At 43.5% G+C, this 27,341-nt stretch overlaps 1 protein-coding gene across 6 annotated transcripts in view; it reads right to left on the bottom strand.

Moving 5' to 3' along the window:
* The window catches only part of NR3C1 (nuclear receptor subfamily 3 group C member 1), an 89,391-nt gene that overhangs the window by 23,674 nt on the left and 38,376 nt on the right, over positions 1-27,341 (bottom strand). For 5 of the 6 annotated variants that reach the window (XM_055141543.1, XM_055141542.1, XM_055141541.1 and 2 more), the window contains exon 3: positions 8,588-8,754. In XM_055141543.1, coding sequence (XP_054997518.1) covers positions 8,588-8,754 — 167 coding nt within the window. The remainder of the gene's footprint in view (positions 1-8,587; positions 8,755-27,341) is intronic. The other variant, XM_055141545.1, reaches the window with a different exon arrangement.

Raw genomic sequence — 27,341 nt, 5'->3', positions numbered from 1 at the left:
AAGTATAAGCACAAAAGTGTATAAATCTGTAACTGTACCCTCACGGTGATTCTCTAATTAAAAATAAATAAATTATAAAAAAAAAAAAAAGAAATTATGCTGCTGGGGCCGGAGTGATAGCACAGCAGGTAGGGTGTTTGCTTTGCATGCGGCCGACCCGGGTTCGATCTCCGGTATCCCATATGGTCCCCCAAGTACTGCCAGGAGTAATTCCTGAGTGCAAAGCCAGGAGTAACCCCTGAGCATCACTGGGTGTGACCCAAAAAGAAAAAAAAAAAAAAAGAAATTATGCTGCATACACACAGCATGGAATAGTGCTAGACAGCTATCAGATGGAATTTCCCAAGTTGCTGCAACGTGGATGGAACAGTGGATATCACAGAAAGCAAAATCAGTCAGAGGGAGGATAAATACCAGATGATATCACTCACTTTTCATATTTAAATAATCCAAGATAAAAGAGAATATTGAACAGCGATAAACTCTCGGCCTTGGTTTGAAAAACTGAGATTACGAATCAGAGTAAGGAGAACAGAGAGGAGGACTAGAAGTTACCTAAATACATGGGGTGGGGGGGGAGTCTTGGAAATTTTGGCAGTGAGGTGAGGTGAGCACAACCAACCCATCAACCAAGTTAACTGCTGTAACCATGTGACCAAATTACATTAAAAGTATAGAAGAAAAACCAAGTCTCACTTTTGCTTGTTAGACGTATTAAACATAACCCATTTGGACAAGTGTATGATGCATGAGTCTGTCACCTAATATATTTTCACAAACTGAACAACCATCAGCTCCAGAAGTACAACAGTACCCTATAAACCCTCCTAGTAGGGGCTGGAGTGATAGCACAGCGGGTAGGGTGTTTGCATGCGGCTGACCCAGGTTCGATTCCTAGAATCCCATATGGTCCCCTGAGCACCGCCAGGAGTAATTCCTGAGTGCGGAGTCAGAAGTAACCCCTGTGCATTGCCAGTGACTCAAAAAGCAAGCAAACAAACAAACAAATAAAACCCCCCAAAAACCCTCCTAATAACTATAAGGGAATCGGAGAAATTGTTTTATTTATATACTTTCTTCTTCAACAGTTACAGAAAATGTATGCAATCACATTTTTATTTTGATCTCTGACCTAATGCAAATGAGAAATAAAGAGGAGATTGGCTTAAAAATACTACTTAAGTCCTAACAGGAAAATAGTTCTTATTCTACATTAAGCAATCATATACAAATAAATGAGTTCTTTGTCCCAATTTTAAATTCTAATGGGGAGGATGGGAGGAAGCAGTCACTGGTAGACGATATGGTACAAAAATGTTTTGTGTATGAACCCTACCATCAATGGTACTGGGAACCACACGGTGCCTGAAATTTAAAATCTTAATAATAAAATGATACACAAAACAGGATTTAGCTCATCTCCCCATTTTCTTGATGGAGTTGCTTCTGTGGTTGAGTTTTTGTGAATGCTTTAGCTCTTAGATATTAAATCATGCATCTTTGACAGATGTACAGTGCATGAATACTTTCTTATGTGGAGACTTCCTCCTATTCATAAACAATCATTTTATTTTAATGATAGTTTCTTTCACATTGCAGAAGTTTTAACTCTGTTGTCCTATTTTATTTTTCCCATCACAATGGAGTTTACCCCTGAAGACACCATTAGAGCCGGAATCCTGGGTTTTCTTCAATATATTTTATAGATTCACGTCTAATGTCTCCAATCTTTTGAGTTATATTTTTTTTTGTGTACAGTATAAGATAGTGAACCAGTTTTCCCAGAACCTTCGAACCTTTTTTTTTCTTCTTCTTTTTTTTTTTTTGGTTGCTGTTATTCTTGGGCCATATCCAGCTGTGCTCAAGGGACTATTTACAGTGCCAAGGATGGAAACAGGGTCAGCTGCACAAAGGCTAGTGCCCTGACATCTGCACTCTTTCTCTCTTCCCCCACCCAATACTACTGAAGAGACTTTCCTTTCTCCATTTTATGCCCTGTCTAGATACCCAAGCCTTATTCTCTGAGTTTGTGATTTGATTCTATTGGTCTGGGTTCTTGGCCTTTATTCTGATACCACACTGTTTTGATAACTATTGATTTGGGACAGATACTTCTCTAAAGAAGAAATGCAAATGGCTAACAGGCACACGAAGAAATGTTCAGCACTTCTGATCGCCAGGGAAATGAAAATCAAGATAATAATATGACAACACCTCTCACACCAGTGAAATCTAATGAAATGGATGAAATGAAACACCTCAAGCCAATAACATAGGAGCAATTGGAGCCAGAGAGATAGTACAGTGTGGCAGGGACTTGCCTTGGGCTTGATTTCACTGCCTACAGTCCCCTAAGTCCTGTCAGGAATGATTCCTGACACTGCACAGTGTGGCCCCAAACAAAACAAAACAGCCTAGAAACAAACAAACAAAAATACTGATAGGGATGTGATGAAAAAAGGAACTTTCATTCACGACTGGTAGGAACGTAAACTGGTTTAGCTTTTATATGATCCAACAATTCTACTCATTCTACTCAACAAGTCTACACAAAGAACCTAAAAAACACTCAGCTGAAAAGACAGATGCATGTTCACTGTGGAGCTATTTATAAGAGCCAAGATTTGGAAATAACGCAAGTGCCCAATGACACATGAATGGATAAGTAAGTTGTAGTTGAAGCTAAAATTAAATAAACCCTTAAAAGAAATTCCCGGACATTTATGGCATACCACTCTTTTTCAGGGGAAAAAACTTCACTCAACAACCCCCTTCACCACCCCCAGTAAATCTGATTTCTTGAAGCAAGCAAAAGGTGCACAACAATTGCATCTGACAATATTACCTTAACCACCCACCTCAGAACAGTATCACATACTTTGAAAAACACTGTCTGTGTGTGTGTGTATGGGGGAGGGGGGTAAGTGGGTGAGAGTCACATCTAGCTGTGCTCAGGAATCACTCATGGTGGGCTTGGGGGACCAAAAGGGATGATGAGAATCAAACCCAGGTCAGCCACATGCAAAGCAAGCACTTTGCTATCTCTCCAGTGCCAGTTTTGTCTTTTGACGACAGAAATGAGGTTAAGCAAGTGGGGACAGGTCAGGAGTAGTCTAGCAGACAAGTGGTATGATTGTACCCCTAAAACACACAGCATTTATAGATAGCACAGTGGTAGGGCTTTTGCCTTGCACACGGCCGACCTGGGTTCAATTGCTCTGCCCCTTTCAAAGAGCCCAGCAAGCTACTGGGAGTATCTCGCCCACACAGCAGAGCCAGGCAAGCTCCCTGTGGCATATCTGATATGCGAAAAACAGTAACAACAAGTCTCACAATGGAAACATTACTGGTGCCCCTGGAGCAAACTGATAAGCAACGGGATGACAGTGATGAACAGTGATGAATCCAGTATCACCAGCAATTAGTTACCTGAACTACAGACTTAGAAAGCTGAAATAATGCATGTGGAGTGTTTTAAGATTTGTTCATGATTTCAATCTAAGATTGTTTGAATATTCATATCCGGTTGACCCCAAATATTAATCTGAAAAGGTCTACTAGTGTCTGAATCTTCTGGCACCATGTTACATAACATGTTAAGAGACAAAATTGCAGTTTTCCTAGGGCAAAAACATCCATCCAAAGACGGTTAAAAAGAAAATGACTAAGTATCTTCTTTCTCCATGGAGCACTTTCTTGCAGCTTTAATATGGTTTTTCAGTGTTGGAGAAAACTGAGGATCTGTTGGCTTGGCAAAAACTACAAGGATTCTTCTACATGAGACCAGCTTAACTAACTAAATAAATATGCCACTCAGCTAAGAGCCTGTGTGCCATTCACTCGAAGGGATGGTCGTCATGCCACTGCAGGATACTTGTGTTATAGAATAAATCATTTTTTTAAAAAAAGAAAACAGATGCCACAATTATTCTAGGTGGAACATACTTTGTTCTGACTTGTAGTGCAAGAGCCTTTATAGATAGAAAAACCTAAGACTTGGTCTGGATGGAAACAATCTTTACGCAGTTCTTCCTAATACGATGCATAACAATGCTCTTTTAGCTAGGTTAGACATTTAAGGTTTCAATAACCAGAGTTGACTAACAGCCTACAGTTCAACTCTGTTCCTCAACTGCTCTTTAGCGCCGAGCGTCTACACCAGCTGTTTCAGTTCCTTTATGCATTATATAAGCTTCCTAGACTCTTTACTTGGACACAATATGGAAGCACACTCCCAATAATTTTATCTACTGTAAAAACAGGTTTAAGGTTAAGAATCTGCAATATAAAAAACTTTAACCCTCTAAGAACTTTCCCAAAAAATTGTCCTGCAGTTACTAGATCAGACAAGAGAAAAATTCTGCTAAATGCAAAAGATTTCTAGTGTTTTATAGCAATCCAAAGTATCAATGTGCATCTGATGCCAATAATGGCATTATCCGAGGAATGTCTTGAGCACAACTAAGAACATGAACTAAATTATCAAAGACATTGTACCTCCAGAAGTTAAATGTAATCCTCTTCTCTGGTTATTTTAGTATACAACTGGGACAGATTGTCTCCGAATCACACAGAAAATGAGGAGTTTCATCTACTGTTTACTTTTACAAGGTATGGATATCTAATGCTAATAGTTACTCGCTGCCAACCTTTTTAAAAAATTTTTAAAAATTAAAAAAGAAATTTATTAGTGAATCACCGTGAAGAAGTTACAAACTTATGAACTTGCATGTTTGAATTTCGTTTACATCCCTCCACCAGTGCCCATTCTCCTCCACCAATGTTCCCAGTATCCCTCCCACCATCCCCATCCACCACCCCCCCTGCCGCTGCAGCAGGGCATTCTCTTTTGTTCTCTCTCCTTCTGGCTGTTGTAGTTTGCAACAGAGGTATTGAGAAGGCTACTTGGTTCGAAGTACACATGTCTTCTATGCTCATTAAATATGCTTTCCAATTCATACAGAGTTGATGTCAAGAAAACAGCCTTTTGGACAAAGTGATTCCTGGATTTAAATTTTTTGTTTGTTTGCACTGTATTTTATTACAATCTAATGTTGGGAAGTGATTCTGGTATCTTTTAAAAGATATATGCGGTGATGTCCCAGAAGAATCCCCAAAGTACTCACACTTGTATAGTTACTTTCTTTGGTGTTTGTCACCAATAAGACATGGCAAGGAGCCAGTGATAGTATAGTGGGTAGGGCATTTGCCCTGCACACAACTGGCCCAAGTTCGATCCCCACCATCCCCTTTGGTCCCTGAGCCTTGCCAGGAGTGATTCCTAAGCAGAGAGCTAGGACTCAGCCCTGAGCACAGCCAGGTGTAACCCAAACCAAACAGACAAAACAACAACAAACAGTGGAAATGACAGCACCGAAACACCTGGGACTGTTATAAAGCTATGTTTACATATTGGTCCTACTTTCTCCTGGGTAATTTTCTTAGGGAGATACAAATTGCTACGTTGGAGGCCCATGTAATCAGGAACTGAGGCTTCCTACAAAAGCTGTGATTGCGCTTGGCAATGAATTCTCCAGTCCTAGTCAAGCCTTTGATGACTGCAACCCTGCCCTAGGGTCCGGACATCTCCTAATCAGTCCTAGGGCTCAGCCAACAAGGTTGATCCTGAAAGTTGGTGAGAAATGACATCACGTAACAGATTTTTGTTTTGTTATGTGTTGCCCCTTTTTAAAAGGCATCTCTTTTGGGAGGTAATTTATGACACAGCAAAAGATAAAAATTGTTTTCCCTCTTCTCCCCCACATTCCCTGCAGTACTCAACAGACCATGTGTGGCACCAGGGATCAAACCTAGGTTGACTGTGTGCCAGGCAAATGCCGTAACCACTGCGCTATCTTTCTAGCTGCCAAGTCTTTTTTCTCTTTTTTTTTTGGGGGGGGCACACCTGGTTGTGTTACTCCTGGCAGGATGCAGAGGAGCAGAGATGATGCTGGAGATCAAACCCCAGGGTCAGCTGCATGCAAGATTAGCACCTAAATCTCTGTACCAGCTCTCCAGTCCTTTTTAAAAATAAAAAGGTTTTAAAAGCCATGAATGAATAGTATTTTTAATAAACATAAGTCATACATGAGAATGACCCAGATCATCAAAGTCATAAAGAAAATAAGAACATAGCAAATGGTTTGTCTAGCCTACTTAAGGTATCTGAGGATTAACTATGAGTTGTGACTAAGATTCTTTGTCTGTTCTTAAAAACAACATGGTACAGTGGAATGGAGGCCACAGGGTACCAGGAAACCATAATCTGGAGCTTCAGCCCTATTTCCTAGCAGTATAATTTCAGGTTATTAGCATGTCTGAGCCTCTGTTTACCATTATTCCTGGACTTCTGGAAAGGTTTGAAGAAACTGTCTGAAGCTTCTTAAATAATACCCACCAAACTGAAGCATCCTATAAGGAATTTCACTGGGACTGCTTTCAGAATCTAGATTACAAACTGTCAGGTGAGAAGACTTTATCAGGAAGTAAGCAGGGTATTAGGATTTGGGGTTAAGAGTTTTTTTTGAGGGGCTGGAGCAAGAGCACAGTGGTTAAGGTGCTTGCCTTGCCTGCGGCCAATCCAGGTTCGATCCTTGGCATCCTATATGGTCCCTTGAGCACTGCCGGGAGTAACCCAGGAGCATCGTCAGGTGTGGCCCACCAACAAGCCAGCACATGGGAAAGGGAGTGGACAGCACAGAGGGATCCTTGCGCCTCCCTCGGCGTGGCTGCCCCTGGCTCTCCTATCTAAAACTAGAGTCTTTGGGGAGATGGTCCTGTTTGAATCCTAACTCTGCCACAAGTTTCCTAGTGTGTCAACTCTGAATCGTAACAGCAAGCATCTAAGAGCCCAAAGATATATTTAAGAAAGGCAGCTATGTAAAAAAATGAAATAAGAAGAAATTGGGGGAAGGGAGAGTTTTGAACTAGTACAGAAAGGCAAATTTCCCACATACAGATGTGAAAGCGGAGTTCAAGTGTATCATGTAAATCAGACAAGCTGCATCCACGGCTCAGGCAAGCGCTGTGGGAGCTGAGGAGGAAACTCTGTGGCTGGAGGTGCAACTTCACATGTGGTGGGACCGAGGTGTGAACACTGGCACCAAAGAGCCCTCGTGATCTAGGCTACGCACGACCCTGGTTGTTCCCCGCAAGGTGCAAGCACCGCTGCCTTCTTGGGTCCTCCCACGGGCCCTCCCAGCCTCACTGGTTAAGTGTAATTTCACTGAATCACTGTATCACTGTCATCCCCTTGCTCGATTTGCTCGAGCCGGCACCAGTAACGTCTCCATTATGAAACTTGTTGTTACTGTTTTTGGCATATCGAATATGCCACGGGTAGCTTGTCAGGCTCTGCCGTGCAGGCAAGATACTCTCAGTAGCTTGCTGGGCTCTCCGAGAGGGGCGGAGGAATCAAACCCAGGTCAGCCACATGCAAGGCAAACGCCCTACTGCTGTGCTATCTCTCCAGCCCAATGTTAACTTTATTTTAAAACAAGCATAAAGTCTACAGCAGATGGTACGTAGCTCCCAGTGGTGGCGTACTTGGGAGGCACAGCAGCTATATTTTTTTCAGTGTGGGATCAATCCGAGGTTTTCGCACAAGTGCTGCATATACTTTGCCACTGGTCCACATCACTGGCCTTTAGTATTACTTAAAAATTCCATTCTCATGCTTCTGGGTACGGGATTCCTCCATTCTTTAAAATCAACATCAACCATCTTCTCCCACTTGGATTACTTTTTGGCAAAAACAACATATAACGTGATTATCTATATGTATTTGAAGGCTTCACTATTTTAAAGAATACTTTTGATTAAAATAGCACCGTGGCACTGTCATCCCGTTGTTCATTGATTTGCTTGAGCAGGCACCAGTAACGTCTCCATTGTGAGACTTGTTACTGTTTTTGGCATATCGGATACACCACGGACAGCTTGCCAGGCTCTGCCATGTGGGCGGAATACTCTCGGTAGCTTGCGGGGCTCTCGAGAGGGATGGAGGAACTGAATTCGGGTAGGCTGTGTGCAAGGCATATGCCCTATCTGCTGTGCTATCACTCCAGTCCGATTAAAATAGAGAACTCTATTTTAAGTATCCGAATTTCAAGGGTTCCTTTATTCTACTTTGATTTTCACTTTATAGATCAATTTGTAAACATCATGAAAGAAGCACTATTGTATTCTTAGGATCACTGCATTTATATCCTGAAAATAAGACGGCTGCAGTCTCCTGTAACCTCTGAGAGAGGAGTATTTATACCACTTGGCACGGTGCTGACTCAATAGAGGAAACGATGACCTTTATGTTCACTGCCCAAACATCAGCTCTTCACTTGATGGCAGAGTCTTGCCGTCACCGTCCTAGGCGGGCCAGACTCCCTCTCTCCAACTTACAGACTTCAACAGCCTAGCTACTCGGATGGCTCCGTGATCTCTCGCCCTGGAGGATCCAGGAGTCACCTTCCTCTCCACCTTTCACTGACATCTAATATTACCTGACTCTGTACGGAACAAAAACTTAAAGTTCACTCGATGAAATAGGAACCAGAGGGGAAAAAGAAACCAAACTCTTCAAAACACACACTACCTTCCACTGCTCTTTTGAAGAAAACTTTACAGCTTCCACACGTCAAGACCCCATAGTGACATCCTGAAGCTTCATCCGAGCAGACGAGGCAGAGTTTGGGAGGTGGTCCCGTGGCTGTGGAGGAGCTGGACGGAGGCGAGTTCACATCCGGTCTCATTCCAGGGCTGAAGGAAAAAGCAAGCAGCGTGTGACTGAACTGTCAGGACCGAGAATGGAATATTGCATGGCAGTTCTCTTACCTTCTTACTCGAGAGCATGATATGCTCACACTGATGGCTGAGAATCATAAAAAAACAAATCCAACCCTGTTTCCAACACACACATTTACTCCCTAAATGAAAGAGCTGGGATCTGCAAAATACCACTAGAGCCGGCGAGTAGGGTCCCTAGCAAACCTTCTACTGTGTCACCTTGTCTACTGGTGATGGCACCTCTTTTACTGGGTCGTTAAGAAGCTGAAAGGCATTCTGTTTGTGAAAGTTATTTTTTCTAAAACAATAGTTCTTTTAAAGAAAAGAAATTAAATTCTTTTTATTGAATAACTGCAATACACCATTACAAAGCTGTTCACGATTGGGTTTCAGTCATACAATGTTCTAATACATGTTCCTCCACCAATGTACATTTCCCACCACCAGTGTCCCCAGTTTCTCTCCTACCCCCCTCCCCCACAGGCACTTTTCTTCTTTCACTCTCCTTCCCCCCCTCCTTTTGGGCATTATGGTTTACAATACAGATACTGAGAGATGCTGTTTGTTCCTTTACCTACTTTCAACACGCGGTTCTGATCCAGAGTGAACATTTCCAACTATCACTGTCCTGGTGTTCCCTTCTCTATCCCAGCTGCCTTCTCCCCCGGCACATGAGGCTTCCAAACATGGACCAATAAATTGTTGTATCTCATCGTGGAGACGTTAAGTCCTCGTATGAGAGATTGCCAAGATGTTGTTACAGGTTAAGCAACACAAGTCTTCTGTGCCTCTGTTTTGTTAATTGAGATTGGTTGCCGTCTCCAATCTGGCGTGCTATTACTTTATCAGTGTTGTAAAGTTTTAGATGGCAGGAACTTAAGTATTTTTATCAGGAAGGTATAGCTAGGGATGATTTTTTTTTTTTTTAAACTGGGTGGCAGCTTTGGGAAAAACTTTTTAAACCCTCATACCCTGTTCATAGATCTTTGACAGCAACTTTCTAAATTCAGTCAAATCTCTTCACAGTTTTACCCAGGTCCTCTACTACAGTCCAAGCTTTTTACAGTCTGAGGGGCCCAGGATTGGTTCCATGGCAACATGTGCCCCCACTCCCATGCCTGCAAGCATGAGGTGGGGAGTCTGATCCTCAACAGACAGCCCGCACGGGCCAAGTGTGGTCCAGCTGCTTTCCATTTGGGGGGTGTGTGAGCATCCCAGCTAGCACCCGCACAAGCACTGAGAGTGGGACCAGCGGTGGCCACCACCTCCAGGATGGACTCGAGCACCACAACCAGGGTGTGAATGAGCCTCGGCCGCCGCCACCACCACCAAGTATGAGTGTGACTCTTGGTCACGGCACCAACAACAGTAACAACGGGAGGATAAAACACTTTTAACCTCGAGACGAGCACTACCTCTGTCAATGCCCCCTGCCACCCTGCCGGAATGAAAGAGACACCCATCCCCTCTTAGAACAATGATCCACATGGGGGGCTGGAGCGATAGCACAGTGGGTAGGGCGTTTGCCTTGCACTCGGCCGACCTGGGTTCTAATCCCAGCATCCCATATGGTCCCCTGAGCACCGCCAGGAGTGATTCCTGAGTGAAGAGCCAGGAGTAACCCCTGTGCATCGCCGGGTGTGACCCAAAAACCAAAAAAAAAAAAAAAAAGAAAAGAGAACAATGATCCACAGATGTGACTTTTTCCCAGTCTGACTCCAAATCAGACAGGAAGGACATAAAAAAGTCAGCAGACTGGGGAGGGAGCCCCAAGGGCTTCACGGGCAGGCACCCTGAGCTGGGAGTGGCAATGCCACGCTGCCATGCGGTACCCAAGGCTGGAGCCTCCAGAGCTGGACGCACCGCCTGATGGGCCCATGGTTCAGGTACTGGTCCTGGTAGTACTGGGGACCGATAGTGTCCACCCTGCTGGTCGGTGCTCAGGGGCCTCCCTACGTACTTGACAGTGCCTGGGAACCCATATGGTGCCAGGGGTCAAACCTTCCACCTGCAAGTAAGTCAGTGCCCTTGACCTATCTCCCTGATCCTATAAAACATTATATCCTATAAAGCACTATATAAATATAACAGGGGGTTTCCAAATTTGTATACCTGAGGAATTTTCGTTACATGCCATCTTTAAAGCCAAAACTATTGCATAACTAACGTGTGTCTAACCTTTTGCTTTTTATAATTAGAGACTTCTTATTCCATCTCTGGTTATGTGTTCTTCAAAAATGTGTGGATGGTGATGAGTTTGGAGGTCTAGATATTAAAGTTTCTTATCCAGAAGAAGGTTCGGAAATGTTAACCTTTCTCTGCAATTTTCTGAACGAACCTAATCTCTGCAAGCAATTACACTGGGGAATCAACTCTGTTGTGTTGGTTGTATCTTTGTCATCCTTTATTACTTTCTGTCTTTGCTTTGTTCAGCCAGTAACCATCCCAAATCTCAATTACAGACATGCTTAATCTAAGAGATTATTTTGGTTATCAAAACTGCCTCAAAATTATGTCTAACATTTTATTTTGCTTTTGGTTTGGAATGAGAGATTTTATTGGTAATTGCAGAAGGTCAGTTTGTTTTATAAATATCATGCTAAGTAATTGGGCTGGAAAGGCAAAAGCTACCCCTAAGTTCAATCCTTTAATAAAAATCACTACCTCTTACTACCCCTCTGCATCTCTAAGAGATTTAGGCAACGGGAAAGTATTTCCACTCTCCAAACTCTAGCAATAGGCTCCAGGGCTTCACATGAACCTTCAAAACCAGCAAGAAAAGTTTCTGGATGCTTCTGGATCACAACACACTGACTCCCAGCTAGACGGGGGTGTCTGGACTGGGAATACACTGACAGTCCACAAGGAGAAGGAGCTGGATGACTGCTGCAGGTCTGGCACAAGCCGCGGCTTTGATAAATGGAAACTTCCAGCTAAGGCAGAGGAATGGCTCGAGGGCTGGAGTTTTCCTTTTGTCTCTGACCAAGGATGCAGGATGAGCCGTCAGGATCACACAGTGCAAGGAGCACCCGGGACAGAAGGCCACAGCCTCCTCTTTGCCCCAGGTGCTTCTGAAGCCACTGACCCACCTTCCAAAGCCCCTGTGAATGCTAAGGTGACAAAGAAAGGTTTCTGAGTGCTGGGGCAGAGAGAGCAGTGCGATAGGGGGGCAGAGGACTCTCTGGCTTCCGGCCTGAGGAGGCCGCTCATCCTGCTCAGCACAGCCGTCATCCATCTGACGTGGCCGCTTAGGGACCGCACTTGGTTGTGTAGTTCGCTGACGGAAAATGAGTGCAGTAAAGATTTTCAGGTTTGATTTCTGTTATTGTTTCCTCATTTGAAAATGCACACTTTACTGGGGGCACAATAGGACCTGAGAATTTGAAAAACACTTTCATGGGGCTAATCTCTTTTATTTTTGACAATCCTGTTCAAAGGATGTCTCGACCCCTGGGGGAGCACACACAGTAGTAAAGGCTTATTAGGGAGCTGATTTATGGTCAAACAAGAAATTTTCATATCCCAGCTGAAAATTCTCATTCTTTTCTCTTTCGAGTGAAGTGAGAGCAACACAGCGTTTTGGACTGTTGATGGGAATGCTGAATGGCCCAGCCTTTTTGGGAAACAATATGGACATTCCTCAAAAAAAACTAGAAATTGAGCTTCCACATAACCCCGCAATACCACTTCTGGGAATATATCCCAAGGGTGCAAAAAAGCACAGTAGAAATGACATCTACACCTGTATGTTCACTGCAGCACTGTTCACAATAGCCAGAATCTGGAAACAACCCAAGTGCCCAAGAACCGATGACAGGTTAAAGAAACTTTGGTACATCTACACAGTGGAATACTATGCAGCTGTTAGGAAAGATGAAATCACAAAATTTGCTTACAAGTGGATGATCGGGGAGAGTATCATGATTTCACTTAGTATCACGCTAAGTGAAATGAGTCAGAGAGGGACAGACATAGAATGACTGCACTCATTTGTGGAATATAAAATAACATGAGACTGATACCCAAGGACAGTAGAGACTGGGGCAGGAATATTGCTCCATGGTTGGTAGCTTGCCTCATGAGCTGGGGGGGAAGGCAGCTGGGATAGAGAAGAGATTACTAAGTCAATGGTGGAGGGATCGTTTGGGATGGGAGATGTGTGTTGAAAGTAGATAGAGGAACAAACGTGATAGTCTCTCGGTATCTGTATTGCAAACCACAATGCCCAAAAGTAGAAAGAGAGTATGGGGGAAACTGTCTGCCACAGAGGCAGGGAGAGGGTTGGGTGGGTGGGGAAATACTAGGGACATTGGTGGTGGAAAATGTGCACTGGTGGAAGGACGGGTGTTTGATCACTGTATGACTGAACTCAAACATGCAAGCTTTGTGACTGTATCTCATGGTGATCCAATAAAAGAACAAAACAAAACAAAACAGAGTTTTGGAATGAAGAGTAGAGAGTAGACTCTAATTCTTCAGAGTATTGAGTATACTATAAAGTCTGCCTAGGACGATATTCCCAAATTCTCGCTTATAAACTTGAGCAGACACAAGTTCAGGCCTCTTATCTGAGAAATTTAAAACTGCATACGCAAACGGACAGAGAGAACTGTAGCTAAGAATCTGGAACTAAAATCAGGGTTCGGCATTCCTTCGAGTACTCATTCTAGAACTGAGTCCACTGAAAACTCATGTGTACCGGACACCAGTGAGGGGGGAAAAGGTTTGGAACACAAGAAGATGATGGATGCCATTCATTCTCCAATGAATGCCACCGGGAGAAATAAATACATAACGGTATTCAGTGAAAACATGGCCCTATGACCGTGTTGCTGAAGGAGCAGGGTGCTACAGGAAGGAAATCCATTCAAAAACGGGTTTCAAATCGGACATTCAAAATGGAATTCCAAGGAAAATCACAGGCAATCAATCATCTTCAGTAAGACTACATGGCAAAATGAAATAAAAATTATACCACTGGGGCAGGGAAGACAGTTAAAATTTTGCCTATGTGTATACTGGGTGTGGGAGTTCCTACAGAAAACACCATAATAAGATGCATATCATACCCCTTTAACTGGGACGGCTGAAAGGCCCTGGTCTGTGATCAACTTTTACTTACAGTTGTGTCCAACACTCCAAAGGTGGTAAGAGTGTCTATTTGGAAGGATGTCCTATCTACCGTGCTTTATGTGACAAAACAGGCACAAAATACCTTGTCCCAGGTGAAGGGCTGAATGCTACTTCCCACAGGGGATGGAGACTGTGCTGAGCACCAAATTACTCTCCAGGCTATTCTCAGTTTATGTTAAGAATTGAGAGGGAAAGTGCACAGTTCTGTTTCTTTAACTTTTCTTCTAACAAAAGTGACTGATGAAAAGGATCATGGTGGGATATTCACTGATAGATGATGATAATCAAACTCCTTGAGAATTATATAGGATATACAGCAAATCACACTCTCTTTAGCAAATACTTTCTGGCACCTGAATTCCAGGCACGGTGGGATATGTATATATAATATTGAGGGGTTCAAAAGACAGTCTTGAAACTTTGATATACATGGAGTAGAATATATCTTTTTTAATCTGCCCTTTGGTCAATACTATTCTCTTCTTGGTTCAAATCCTAGCTCTTGTGCTCTGATGTGTTCTAACCCAGTACTGCATACCCTTGGTGATCACAAAACACTATCTCCTCACCCTTCAATTCACCCAACTCTACCTACTTCCCCGTTTTGGAGGGTGCTGGGGAAGGAAAGTGCTAGAACTTTCTCTATGCAACTTAGTGGTTCTCCAGAAGCTTCAGTTCAGCTATAAAAATTCTGTATTGTTGCTATACTCACACTTTACCATTTAGTATATGAAGCCTACTGTGGCAACCTGAAATGCAAAGTCCATATAAATGAGAACTTTTTGGTAACTCTATTATATTAAAATCCCTTGGTTTGTCTTGAATTTTGATTGGACTTTTGCTCAGGTGTGAGTTAACACTACATATGAGTTATTTGGATAATACTGGTTCACTGACTTTATGCAGATCTCCCAAATGGTGATCAAGTTCATTATAATAAAACCCAGAAGAGCAAACACTCAAGTACATAAGGCAAACATAATCCTTCCAAAATTCTCCTTTTTGTAAGTTTTAATTTTTACTGACTAGCAACAATTCTTGTCAGTGGTTTTCCTTGAGATAAGGAAAGTGATCAGCTCACTTCAATCATTTCTTGAGAAAGCAGTTGTGGTGCATGCAAGCCTGGAAACCACAGATGAGCCATGTTGCAACCAGACAGTACTGCCCAGCCGTGACCACTCCATGCAGCTATGTGCTTGATGTGCCTTCCCATTCTGTCACAGAGAAATTTAGAAAGCCTGTGCCCAAAGGCAGAGGCTTAACAGTCAATACTGTGCTGCTTCTTCACATATCTTTGAGTGGGAACAATGACTGTGGCACAGGAAGGTGTGAGCAGTTTTAAATGCTGCCTCTGTACGATCAGTACGAATGGCGACATAGTTGGCGGGAAAGCAAATAAAGTCTACTGTGTGTCGCCACAAAAACAGTTCTGAAAGATCTTGTCATCGGCCACCATCCAGAACATGACACTCACCAGAACCAGGCTGTCGGACTCCACGCCAGGCTGTTTCACTCGGGGTGCCCCGGCGGTGGAGGGCGGGCAGGGGTGGGGTGAGGGCCCTCCCTGCCCCAAGGGACCCAGCCCTGGCAGCTGAAAACTTCCAGAACCCAACCGCCACCACGCTCACCACGTGCTCGGGCCAAGCCTCACCTACGAGTGAACCTATTCCCAGACGCTTCATACCACACACCCACCCATCCTCCGAGAGTACCGCACCACGTCTGATGGGGCTCAAAGTAGGAGGCGACCAATCTTAGAGGGAAATGTTTTTGTTTTACAGATATGTATTACAAACACACACATACACACATATGTATACATATGAGCACACAAGGCCCAACCTTTAACAACATGCTAGCTAGTGATCTTTTATAGAAGGGCTTAATGGCCCCTGGTGAAATACAATACTCTTCACACGCTTTCCTCTAAGAACACTTTTTTTTTTTCTTTTTGGGTCACACCCGGTGATGCACAGGGGTTACTCCTGGCTCTGCACTCAGGAATCACCCCTGGCGGTGCTCAGGGGACCATATGGGATGCTGGGAATCGAACCCAGTTCGGCTGTGTGCAAGGCAAACACCCTACCCGCTGTGCTATTGCTCCAGCCCAAGAACTCTTTTTTTGTAGCATTTTCAGTGGTGTTTTATGACAAACAATGCAAAACACATTATTTCCGGTCTGCTTTGGGGCAGGGATTGGGGTTCGGGATGGAAACATCCGAAATATGGTGGTGGGAAGGTGTAATGGCGGTGGGATTGGTGTTTGAACATTAAATGTAATCAAATATTGTGAACTACTTTATAAAATGAAAAAACTAAAAAAAAAAAAAAGGATTTGGCAACCTTTGGGTTCGCAGATCACATTTTGAAAACTGCTGCAATAGAGAATAATAAAGACTCCAAGAGAAAGTCTAGGATTCCTAATAGAACCGTGTAGTGTAGTAGCTTGGTGACCTCTTAATCTCCCTAAATCTCAATTGCCCTATTTCTAAATGGGGACAGTAATGCACCTGGCAAAATGATACAGTATTGCTTACTAAATTAGAGGCTTTCCTTCAAATAGAAAGGAACAGAGATGGTAAACTGTTACAAATCTAAATGGTATGGTTGGCTTAAGCTTCAAGATAAGAGAATGCAATCAACAAAATTTCAATAAAATGCAGATCTACTTTTTTTTTTTTTTAAGATTTTTCCCCCAACTTAAAAAAATATGTACATATTTGCTTTCTTTCCCCAAAAGGACACTGCCTCTGAGAGCAATCATTCATTCACAAGGGAGAAAATCCTGGAAATTAATCTTAGAACTGGATCCATTTTTACCAACTACAAGTGGAACAGGCATATTCTCACTGGCTCTCCCCATTTTATCTAAATACTATCGAGTGACTGTTCTCAATCTGGAGCAGTCCTGCTTCCCAGGGAGGCAATGGCAGTATCTGGAGACAGTGTGACACTGGGTGACGAGACTGGCACTGAGTAGAGAGAGGATGGTGCAGCTAAGCCCCCACAGCACAGTGTCACCCAGTCTCAAGTTTCCATGGTGCTGAGGTTAAAAACCCCTTGCCGGAGGACTGCAAGCAACCTAAAATTACGGGGGAAAAATAAAGAGTCAACAGAACCAGAAACATCTTAAAAACTAACCCATTTGATTTCAACCTTTTTTTTTGTTTTGTTGTTTTTCTTTTTGGGTCACACCTGGCAATGCACAGGGGTTACTCCTGGCTCTGCACTCAGGAATTACTCCTGGCGGTGCCCAGGGGACCTTATGGGATGCTGGGAATTGAATCCGGGTTGGCAGCATGCAAAGCAAACACCCTACCCGCTGTGCTATCGCTCCAGGCCCTGATTTCAACCTTTACACCTGTGAATCCACATCAGCCTGTGGAACAGGTGTGAAAACCAGTGCTTTAATTTTTCAACAGAGCAACCAGGGCAAATCCTAAATACTCTTTGATTCAAGGTGAGTCCAAATGATTTAAAAGATGAGACCAGAGACAAGACAGGATCTGCTGATTAGCCTCAGCCAAGAACTGACTTTAGTTTCCCACTAGCCTTAAAAGTTAAAATACTTAACTTTTATTATCTGTGCTCTCCCTCCTGCCCCCACAGACCTGACACACTAAAAATCACCTTCATTTTTCTTATATTTATTCTTTCGGGAAAAATGTAAATACTTTGCTTCACCTCTCAGCAATTATTTCCTGGCTGCTCATTTATCCCTGCATTAGCTGAAGGATTACTAATTTGTTTGCTAATTTGGGGACACTTAAAAAAATGCAAAGGAAAAAAATATTCCGAAGAACACTTTTACAATATTTCTATTAAGTTATCTTAGTACATTGGTGCTGGGAAATGTACACTGGTGGAGGGATGGATGTTGGGACACTATGTGACTGAAACCCAATTGTGAACAGTGCTGTAATGGTCTAGCTCACGGTGATTCAATAAAAACATTAAAAAATATATTGTCTTAGCATTAAGATAAAATTTTTATCTTATTTAGTAAGCCAAAAGGAAATGGATCCTCCTTTTTGTATTTTGAGAGCGGTTTCTATAGGTCTTAACTTCAGGTGCAGATGAAGACAGTTTCCCCAAACTATAGGTGTCATTTATACTCTTCTCAAGAAGGGTTAGAACAATCAAACATACTCTGGGCACATTTTTAGTAAAGGCTGAGCGGAGAATGAGATATACTTTTCAGAGTTCTGAGAAATCAGTGGTCTGTCACTTAGAATCTTGACTCAGAGTCCTCATCTATGAAACAAGGGGTGGGATCAGTCAATTCCAAGCAGGTGGTCTTCCCAAGACTGGAGTGGAGGCAGAGGAAAGGACACGAGGAAGAAAGAGGCCCTCCAGAGCACATGGTGCCTCCCCAGCCTGGCCCATAGCCCCTGGTTGTCTAATCCATCGGATTCTCCATGCTCAGACCCTTTTCCACCCTGTGGACCCTGCTTTCTACACATACTCCGGACATACCTACTGTGTGCCCCGGTCTCCTAGGAGCTTCTGCTGAGAGCTATTTGCCCACCGAGGCCTTTTTTAAATTCATGTACACCTCTGAGTATAGACTTCCTTACAGCCATGCAGGAAAGGCCATCCTGTGACACCTGGTGATGGATACATTGTCCTGCCAACAATAATTCCACTCTCCTTGTCTTGGACCTCTTCACAGTCCTAGGACCGTGGATGGTGTCACCTTGTTACCTCGCTTATACACTGCTCTGTGTTCTACAAAAGGACTTGAGGCAGCTTAGGTGAAGGATGTCTAGATCAGAGCCAGAATACTGGTATCCGCTTCACCATGTGTTATCATGGACGCTCGATCTTTAGTCCTCTCCATAGACCTATGAGTCAGGTACATTTTACTGAGCAGGAAACACTGAAATAATCTGACTTCCTGGAGGTGATACAGTAACTATCAAAATCAGTCTTTGAACTCTGTCTTTCTTATGGGGGATGGGAAGGAAGTGGGGGGTGGAATGGGAAGGCTGAAAGTGTTCAGGGCTTACTCCTGATTTTGTGCTCAGGGACCCCTCCTGGTGTACTGGGGGTGTATATACTGCTGAATTCTGGGCTACAAAAGGAAGTGTCTTGCCCTCTTCCCCTCCTCCTGCCCGTGCTGTCACTTCTGTCCTTAGACCTAGTCCTTTGAGATCAGTATCGGGGTTCTTAGCTAACAGTCCACTTTCCTCATTCCAACAATGGACAAAAGTGAGAAGCTGAGGTAAATCCAGGTCTTCAAGATGAGGGACAATATTTACTATTCCGTAGCCAAGGTTTGATTTCTTATTAGTGCAAGGCCAGCGGGAGTGACTTCCCCAGGCTTCCTGCAGTGAACACCGCAGTGCCCGGGATCAATGCAAATGCAGACGGTGTCCAGGTGAGGGTTGTTAGAGCAGATAACATGGTTAAAAAAAAAAAAAGTTGCCTTAGAATTTGGTGGGTCTATATTATTTCTAATGATCACAGAGCATCTGTGTCTATATTCATATTAGTATAAAGGAAGGAAGGAAGAAAATCCTCAGAACCAACCCCAACTGGATTGAAGACCACATACTTCCTCCCTTCCCTTAATTAAAATCCGAAGCTTCACTCTTTCGATCCTTCCATTAGTCTGAGGAGCTCTTGCTTTCTCTAGACTAGTCTACAAATATGAGTTTTCCCCCTATTATTCACGTAAGTATCGTATCATACAAATTATGATATAAATTATGTATATACATATACATGTATATATTTTATTTCCCTCAGGATTTGATGCTCTCACTTTACATCATGGCTCTGAGAGATTTTTATTCAATGTATTATTTAAATAGTGAAAACACTGCTAAGCTTGTCCCTAAGTGGCAGAAAGAAGAAACTGACCTGTAGAACGATATGAAAGTTAGCTAGCCCACCTCAATCATACAAGCAGATGACAAATTGAAGACTTTTTATTTTCAGCAAGTGCAATAAAACCTTGCTTTCATAGTAATAGATTGATTTTTAATTCTCTATGCCAAAACCCATGATTAGGTACTGTTATACACATATATTATCACAAATAATTCTTATGTCTATACCATTTTATGATGAGAAATTATAAATTAAGTTTTTTTTTTCCCCATTAACACAACCTGCTTCTGCAGCACTGTCTGGTTCAAAAATCCATACCCTCAGCCTCATGACTCCGCCCCTGATACTCATTTCACTTTAAGATTCTTAGAAGAGTGTGTGAGTCATTACATGTGAGTCATTACGTAATAGTCTGTACACATAGGAAATGATTTGCTTTCAATCTTCTTACCTTCTTGGTAGTACAATGTAGTGAAAAATATAGAGAGGTCAGCTCAAAGATACAAAAATAGGGACCAGAGTGATAGTACCGTGGGTAGGGTGTTTGCCTTGCACACGGTCAACCTGGGTTCGATCCCCAGCATTCCATATGGTCCTCCAAGCACTGCCAGGAGTAATTCCTAAGTGCAGAGCTAGAAGTAACCCCTGAGCATTGCTGGGTGTGACCCAAAAAGAAAAAAAATACAAAAATAATTCAGATCATTTTGTTTAGATATGACTAAATTCAAATCACCATATTCACATTCTAAACTATGAAGACAAAGTCAGATTTGCCATTAAATACTGAAACTCCACATAGATATGGGAGACCACTGGGGGAAATTATGAAACAAAAAGTAGGAGCGTTTTGTTTGTTCGCCAGACCATTTTGCTCTAGAGGAGTTTTGGTTTTTAGTTTGTTTCTGATACTTGGGGGGGCAGGTTGCACTCACTCCCTCTATACTCAGAAATCACTCACGGCAGTGCCTGGGGGGCCAGGCAGGGCAGTGGTTCTGGGGATCAAACCTGGGGATTCTCATCTCCAGCCCCACCCACTTAGAGAGTTCTGAAGCACAACTCTATCTGATTAACATATTAGACCGTAGATCTGAGGCGATGCATCGGGTTTTTTTTCTTTTTTCCTGAAATACTACTTTAGCCAAAGTATCCTGTTGAAGATTTATGATCACAAAGATCGCAACTTTTGGACTGTTTCAAAAATGGGTTACACCTAACTTAAAGAAAGATTAACTCAGTATTACATAGCCTTCCTAAGAAGAGATTGTTTAGTCACACTGCCGGTTTTGTAGGTGGAAGATTTATAGCTAACTGACTACAAAAAACAGTGATTTTAAATGAACGTGTTAACTCATGCTGAAACCAGATAAGACAAAAAAATATAGTTATTTATTTAAACATTCAACTTGGCTACCTAGCAGTCACATTTAACACCTCTTATGTACAGGATGGGCACACGGTAGAGTATCTAAAGCTTGCAGATCTTTGAGAGTAATCCCATTTTTCTGATGCAGAAATTAAGACCTTTCTTGAGTTATTTTCATCTTGGCAGCCTTTGAGTTACCTTGAAAGTGGGTTCCATTAATATTCCCACTATTAAGGAAACAGGCTTAGAAAGTAAGTGGCCCAAGTAAACCATGGCAGTAGCTCAGAAAACTAGGCCTTGGGTGGAGTTTCTTTGCTAAATTCCGTGACTTCTCTCTTGCTGACATGTTGATGACAAATGCTATAGTATGAGTTGAGGCTATCCTTGGCAGTTCTCAGAACTTACTCCCAGCAGAATGCTTAGGGACTGTCCCCCACTGGGGCTTGGTGGGGCCATGAGGTGCCAAGGATTGAACCTGGGCCTCTGCATATAAAGCAAGTGCTACAAACTGTTAAGACTATTTCCCTAGCCTCCGTGATTTGCATAAATACATATTCAGATATTTAAATTTTAGGAGTAGCTGAAAAGTTGTAAGAAATCCTGATAGTGTTGGGAGAGATGCTACCGAAAAATAAGAGGTGATGTCCCAAAGTGTTGATGGAATTCAAGACCTGAGTAAGAAAAGCAAGATGACGGAGTCCTTAACCTGGATCTAGGACGTGTACACTGTATTTGGGATTATGATTAAAAGTCAAACAACACACATTCTATTCTTGTGAAGCTTCTACAGTCTGTATAGAAGTCATACAAGGAAAGGGGCAGTTGGAAAACCTGTGATTCATGCTGCTCGAGCACTTCGGAGTCCCCAGAGAGAGGTGGTAGGAAATCTTTCTGGAGAAGGGTGCATCGGTGCTAACTGCAAGAAAGGTGAACAGGTGAAGAAAGTCAAGGGAAAGAAGGTTTCCTACGCAGAGGTGTCCTGGCAGAGAGAGCATCATTCTTTGGGAAATTCAAAAGTGACCCAGTACCAACAAAAGCATTAAAGAAAATTAGAGGGGGCTGGAGCGACAGCACAGCGGGTAGGGTGTTTGCCTTGCACGAGGCCGACCCGCGTTCGATTCCCAGCATCCCATATGGTCCTCCGAGCACCGCCAGGCGTAATTCCTGAGTGCAGAGCCAGGAGTAACCCCTGTGCAATGCCAGGTGTGACCCAAAAAGCAAAAAAAAGCAAAAAAAAGAAAATTAGAAAACACTAGATAGTAGTGTTCTAAAGTGATCTGGAAGTCATCGGTGAAACTGAATAAAAAGCAAATGTATGGGAACCCCTGGGGAAAGAGAGGTCTTAAGAGTGGACGTTTTCAAGATCTCGTTGGGGTCAGGCATTAAGCCCAGGGCCTCACATGTGCTCAGACATGGCTCCATAGTACATTTTTCAGGACAGGGACATAACACTCTACTCGAAGCAGAGGTCTCTCCGCCCAGTCTCCACTAGAAGTGGGCCCAGAGAAATTCTCGCTGTGCTTCCGCAATATGAAGCCAACCACTCTCGTGGCTTCCTTGCGCTGCAGCTTCGTCTCCTCTGACTCCCAGAGAAGCCAGTGATCTGGCTGTGGGGCAGGGTGCTGCACCTCAAGATCTCTGGGCAACTATTTCAGTTGTACTAACTATAGTTGGCTAACTCCAGAATATGAGGGCAAACGACCAAAGATGAATGACAACGATACTCTCTAAATGAGAATAATGTGGCTAATCCTGTGTCTTAAGGACCAAAGAGCAGGATCACATTTAAGAGTCCTTATTTAATTGTCACTGAAATCATAAGAGGTAGGTGTCCTCTGGCCCTGCTCACCGCCGAGATGTGATCCCGGGAGCCACACGTGTGCGGCCTCTCCGCAGCTGCACGAGCATGACTCCAGAGGCCAGCTAAACTAGGTGGTACGGGCAGCTCCTTGCAGAATGTCTCGAGACCGAGAACTAAGCCTCGGCCCCATGCATGCCTGCCCAGGAGGGGAAAGGGTTGTGTTTTCTTTGTCTCTCCCCCCCCCCCCCCGCTCCCCCCTCCCGCCTTTTCCTTGCCAGGGGGCGGGAGGGAGGGCGTGGCGACCACCATATTGTCAGGACCACAGATGAGAGATACAAGCTTGCAATGATCTAATATCTGGAAGAAATTTCCCTGGACTTAGTTGCTAAAATACAGAAATCCAAAACCGCGCGGCTGGTCTGACTCTAGTGGGGAACTCCTAACAATAATAGAGAGGTTTTTGTTGAAATATTGAATGTAACCAAAGTAAAGAGAAAGTAAAGTGAAATTTATCAGTTACGGGGGGGGGGGGGAGGTAGGGGGAAAGTGGGATGGGAGGTATACTGGGTTTTTTTTTTTTTTTTGGTTGTGGGATATGGGCACTGGTGAAGGGATGGTTGTTTCAGCATTGTATAACTGAGACTTAAGCCTGAAAGCATTGCAATTTTCCACATGGTGATTCAATAAAATAAATTTTTTTAAAAAAGAGGTAGGTGTCCTATCATTTCCTCTGAGAAACCTCGGAGAAGGAGCCGGCAGGGAATGAGCAGAGCCCGATTTCACACCCGGGCATTCCAGCTGTGCACTATACTTCCTAAATATCCTGAACACTAATTAGAAGGGGATTTTCCAAAGTCATCTTCATTTTAGCAATTTATAATCACAATAGTCTTAGATGGTAGATTGTTGTTATCTGCACACTGTGATGAGGTAACAGAAACACTGCAAGGGACTTAGTGATGGTCCCGGGACTATATACACATCAAAGCCTTCATTTCTGTGCCTTTCCAGATGAGGTGAATTTCAGAGATTTTAAAAGCAAACATTACAGAGAGATGAATTCATTTGCTTCCACACAACTTCCTGCCATTTATGAAAATATGATTAATGTTATTTACCTTTGTGAATAAGACTAATTTTTAGACTAGAAACCAAATTGTGGCTTTGTTAATTATTTTATGGTCACATAGTACTTTGCATTTAAATATTATATTTTGCTATGTCTACTTTGGGTAGTATAAGCTTTAAAATGGGCAGGGAGGAAAAACACAATGGAGTCTTTCATACCCATTACTGTATAAAACTTTGCTTTTCTCTGATAATATTTCATTTTACCCTCTCATGCAGTACACGAGTGAACCAAGTAAGAGCCACACAAAAATCACAGTGATGGCAACAATGAATAATGAACACTTACTGTGTGCTAGACACTGTTCTCAGCACTTTATAAATATTGGCTTATTCTCTCCCTTGTTAAAATCTTAACCTTATTCAGTAATCACCACAACCATGTGAAGTATGTATTATTATAATCCCTAAATAGACCGGGAAAATGCAAACTCAGAGAAATTACCTGCCCAAGGTCATATAACTAAAAATTATTGTAATCAGATTTCTCATTTCTCGTATGCATAATTACTTCCATTTTAAGAATGACGACATTTTGGCTCACAGAGGTTGGTTTTCCCCAAGAAAGACCTAAGTGCTAGGGAGAGCGTACAGGAGACGGCACACACCTTGCATGCGGCCAACTGGGGTTCAATTCTCAACATGGCACAAGGTCATCTTGGGCCCCGCCCCGCACCAGGAGTAATCCCTGAGCACTGCCTGGTGTGGCCCCAAACCAAACACAAAGACTCACACAACCAAAAATTAGCTGCCAAGCTTGTAGTCACTATGCTAAATATATAAAGTTCTGCCTTTAATAAAGGGCACATGTCACATGCTTTCAGAATCCTAAATCGGGGTTATCAAAGTTAGTGACTGAAAAATGACAGACTAGGCCAGGACTGGCCTCCTGTTGTCCATTTGATTAAATAAGTTGCAGCTGTGGTCACCGAAACTGCGGTTTCCTTCCCATCCAACGAGACTGGAATTCCACGGCACCTGCCACTTTGCTCATGACCGTCTCCTAATTCCCACCTGCAGACCTCAAACCTCCCAGTGTCATGGTCTCTAGGAGAAAAGATGAGGCAGGACAGAAAGGGAAATTACAAATTATGTCTCTCGGCAGCTACCTAACAAAGTCAGCATCATTTCAGCCTTAATGAAAAATTTTTCCATCTGTCATGCCATCAGTATAAATAATTTGGCAAAACGCCTAGGAACCTTCACTAGGATACAGGAATCTGTGTGTGTGACTGCAATAAAGTTAGAAACTTAAAAAAAAAATCAAAATTCTCAAATTTAAGCAGTCTCTGGATTCTCAAAAGATCTTCATAAAAACAGAACTATCTGGGGCCAGAGAGAGGTCAGGATGGTAAAGCCCTTGCCCGTCATGCAGCTGTGGTGGCTGGAACCCTGGTCTACACTGGGCCAGGGATCTCACCTCGGGGATCACTCCTGAGCACTGCCAAGTGTGGCCACCCTCCCCCAAATGACAGAGAAATATCTAGAACCATCAAAACTTATGCTAGAGACAAAACCCAGGCCGGTCGTGTGCAAGGCAAGCGTCTTACCCACAGCACTGCCCGCCTGCTCCCCAGAAAGTTAATGACTAAAGACTAGAGACAAGAATTTCTTGTATGGTGGGTGCGATACTACAGGAAACCCAAGAGGCCCATTTGCTTTTCAATACAAAACCGTACCTGGGCTAGAGACAGGAAGATGTCCGGTGCATGCCTTTCGTGGGTGTGACCCCAGGTTTGATCCTGAGCACTCTGGGTGTGGCCCTGGAGGTCTCCTGGCATCACAGGGCTAGCAGGCGGAATCCCAGCACCGAGGGCCTGAGAAGCTCCCCAGCCTCAGGCCTCACATGCAAGTGTGTTGGCCAAGAACTTCTGGGAGAGGCCCTCAAGGTCTCCGAAGCGCTGCTTAGGGGTCCCCACCCAGAAAGAAGCCTCCACCTTCCAGGCAAAGTTACTCACTTGGCTGATGTGGTTCAATAATTCACCAGCTCTCAGAAGTGAGTGCTTTGGGCCCAATATAGCTCTGAAGACAAAGATAAGGCCTTTCCTATTTTTTTAAGTGTTTTTTTGGCTGATCTAATTATAGCACTGTCGTGCCGTTGTTCATCGATTTGCTCGAGTGAGCACCAGTAACGTGTCCATTGTGGGACTTGTTACTGTTTTTGGCATACTGAATATGCTACGGGTAGCTTGCCAGGCTCTGCCGTGTAGGTGGTATATTCTCGGTAGCTTGCCAGGCTCTCTGAAAGGGACGGAGGAATGGAACCCGGGTCAGCCGCTTGCAAGGCAAATGCCCTACCTGCTGTGCTATCGCTCGAGCCAATTAGAAAAAGGAAAAACGGAATTCTAAGTATATATCACATAACATTTGTTTTTTCATCCAAAATAACTGAATGAAAATTTAAGCATACTGAAAGTAGATCGGAGGACATCCCAAATATAGTTATAAGCAAATCAAATGAGGGAAGCCAATCTGATGAATTACTTTCAATAATTAAAATCCCCTTCTCCGAGGCCGAGAGATAGTGCAGGGGTTAAGGTGCTTGCCAGGCAAGTGACTGCTCCAGTTCAAGCCCCAGCACTGGAATGGCCCCCAAGCACTGCCAGAAGCGATCCCGGAGCCCACCCCCATCTCTCAAATCAAAGAAAAATAATTGCCTTTGAAAATCTTCTCATTACTATATGAGAGAGAGGTGGAGCCAGGGAAACATTACTAAAAACTTCCAGGGGGCAGAGGAGAGCGGATTCAAAAAGATTTTTGTAAGCGCTAAAAGACCTTATGAGCCACCTACAGGAAGAGTGCAGCGGCTCACAACACCTGTTCTGCAAGCTGACCGTCACGGTTCCAACCCCATGTGCTACATGTGATCCTGGCAGCTCTACATATGAGTCAAGCAGTGCTGCTGCCTGTGATCCCAGGGAAGCAAGTGATTTCTGGCTGCTTTACAAAAAAATGGTACACCTCCCCCCTCCCCCAATTCCCAGAGAGCATCATGGCCTCTGGCACACGCTGGTAGGAGTGCTGCCGAAACCCCCAGCAAACACCACCACCACCATCTGTGTGCCCCAACGAAGAGTACTCACCCGGGAGCATGGCACATGGAAAAAAGTGCCAATCGCAGCGGGCACTGCAACCTACCGTGCAATCCAGGGCAAGTACCAGAGTTCAGAGTGCTAGCACGAGAGCCGGGCGTGTGTTAGCTGTTAGCCCAGTATCATCGACAAGGAAGGGAAAGGGGAATTGATTAAAAAAAAAAAAACTTACAAGGTTACTTAACACTTTGGTACAGTTGCAGTTTTT

This window comes from Sorex araneus, chromosome 6 (genome assembly GCF_027595985.1).
Source record: "Sorex araneus isolate mSorAra2 chromosome 6, mSorAra2.pri, whole genome shotgun sequence".
Classification (NCBI taxonomy): Eukaryota; Metazoa; Chordata; class Mammalia; order Eulipotyphla; family Soricidae; genus Sorex; species Sorex araneus.
The sequence above is the reverse complement of the archived record's forward strand: the minus strand, read 5'-3'. Positions and strand labels throughout refer to the sequence as shown.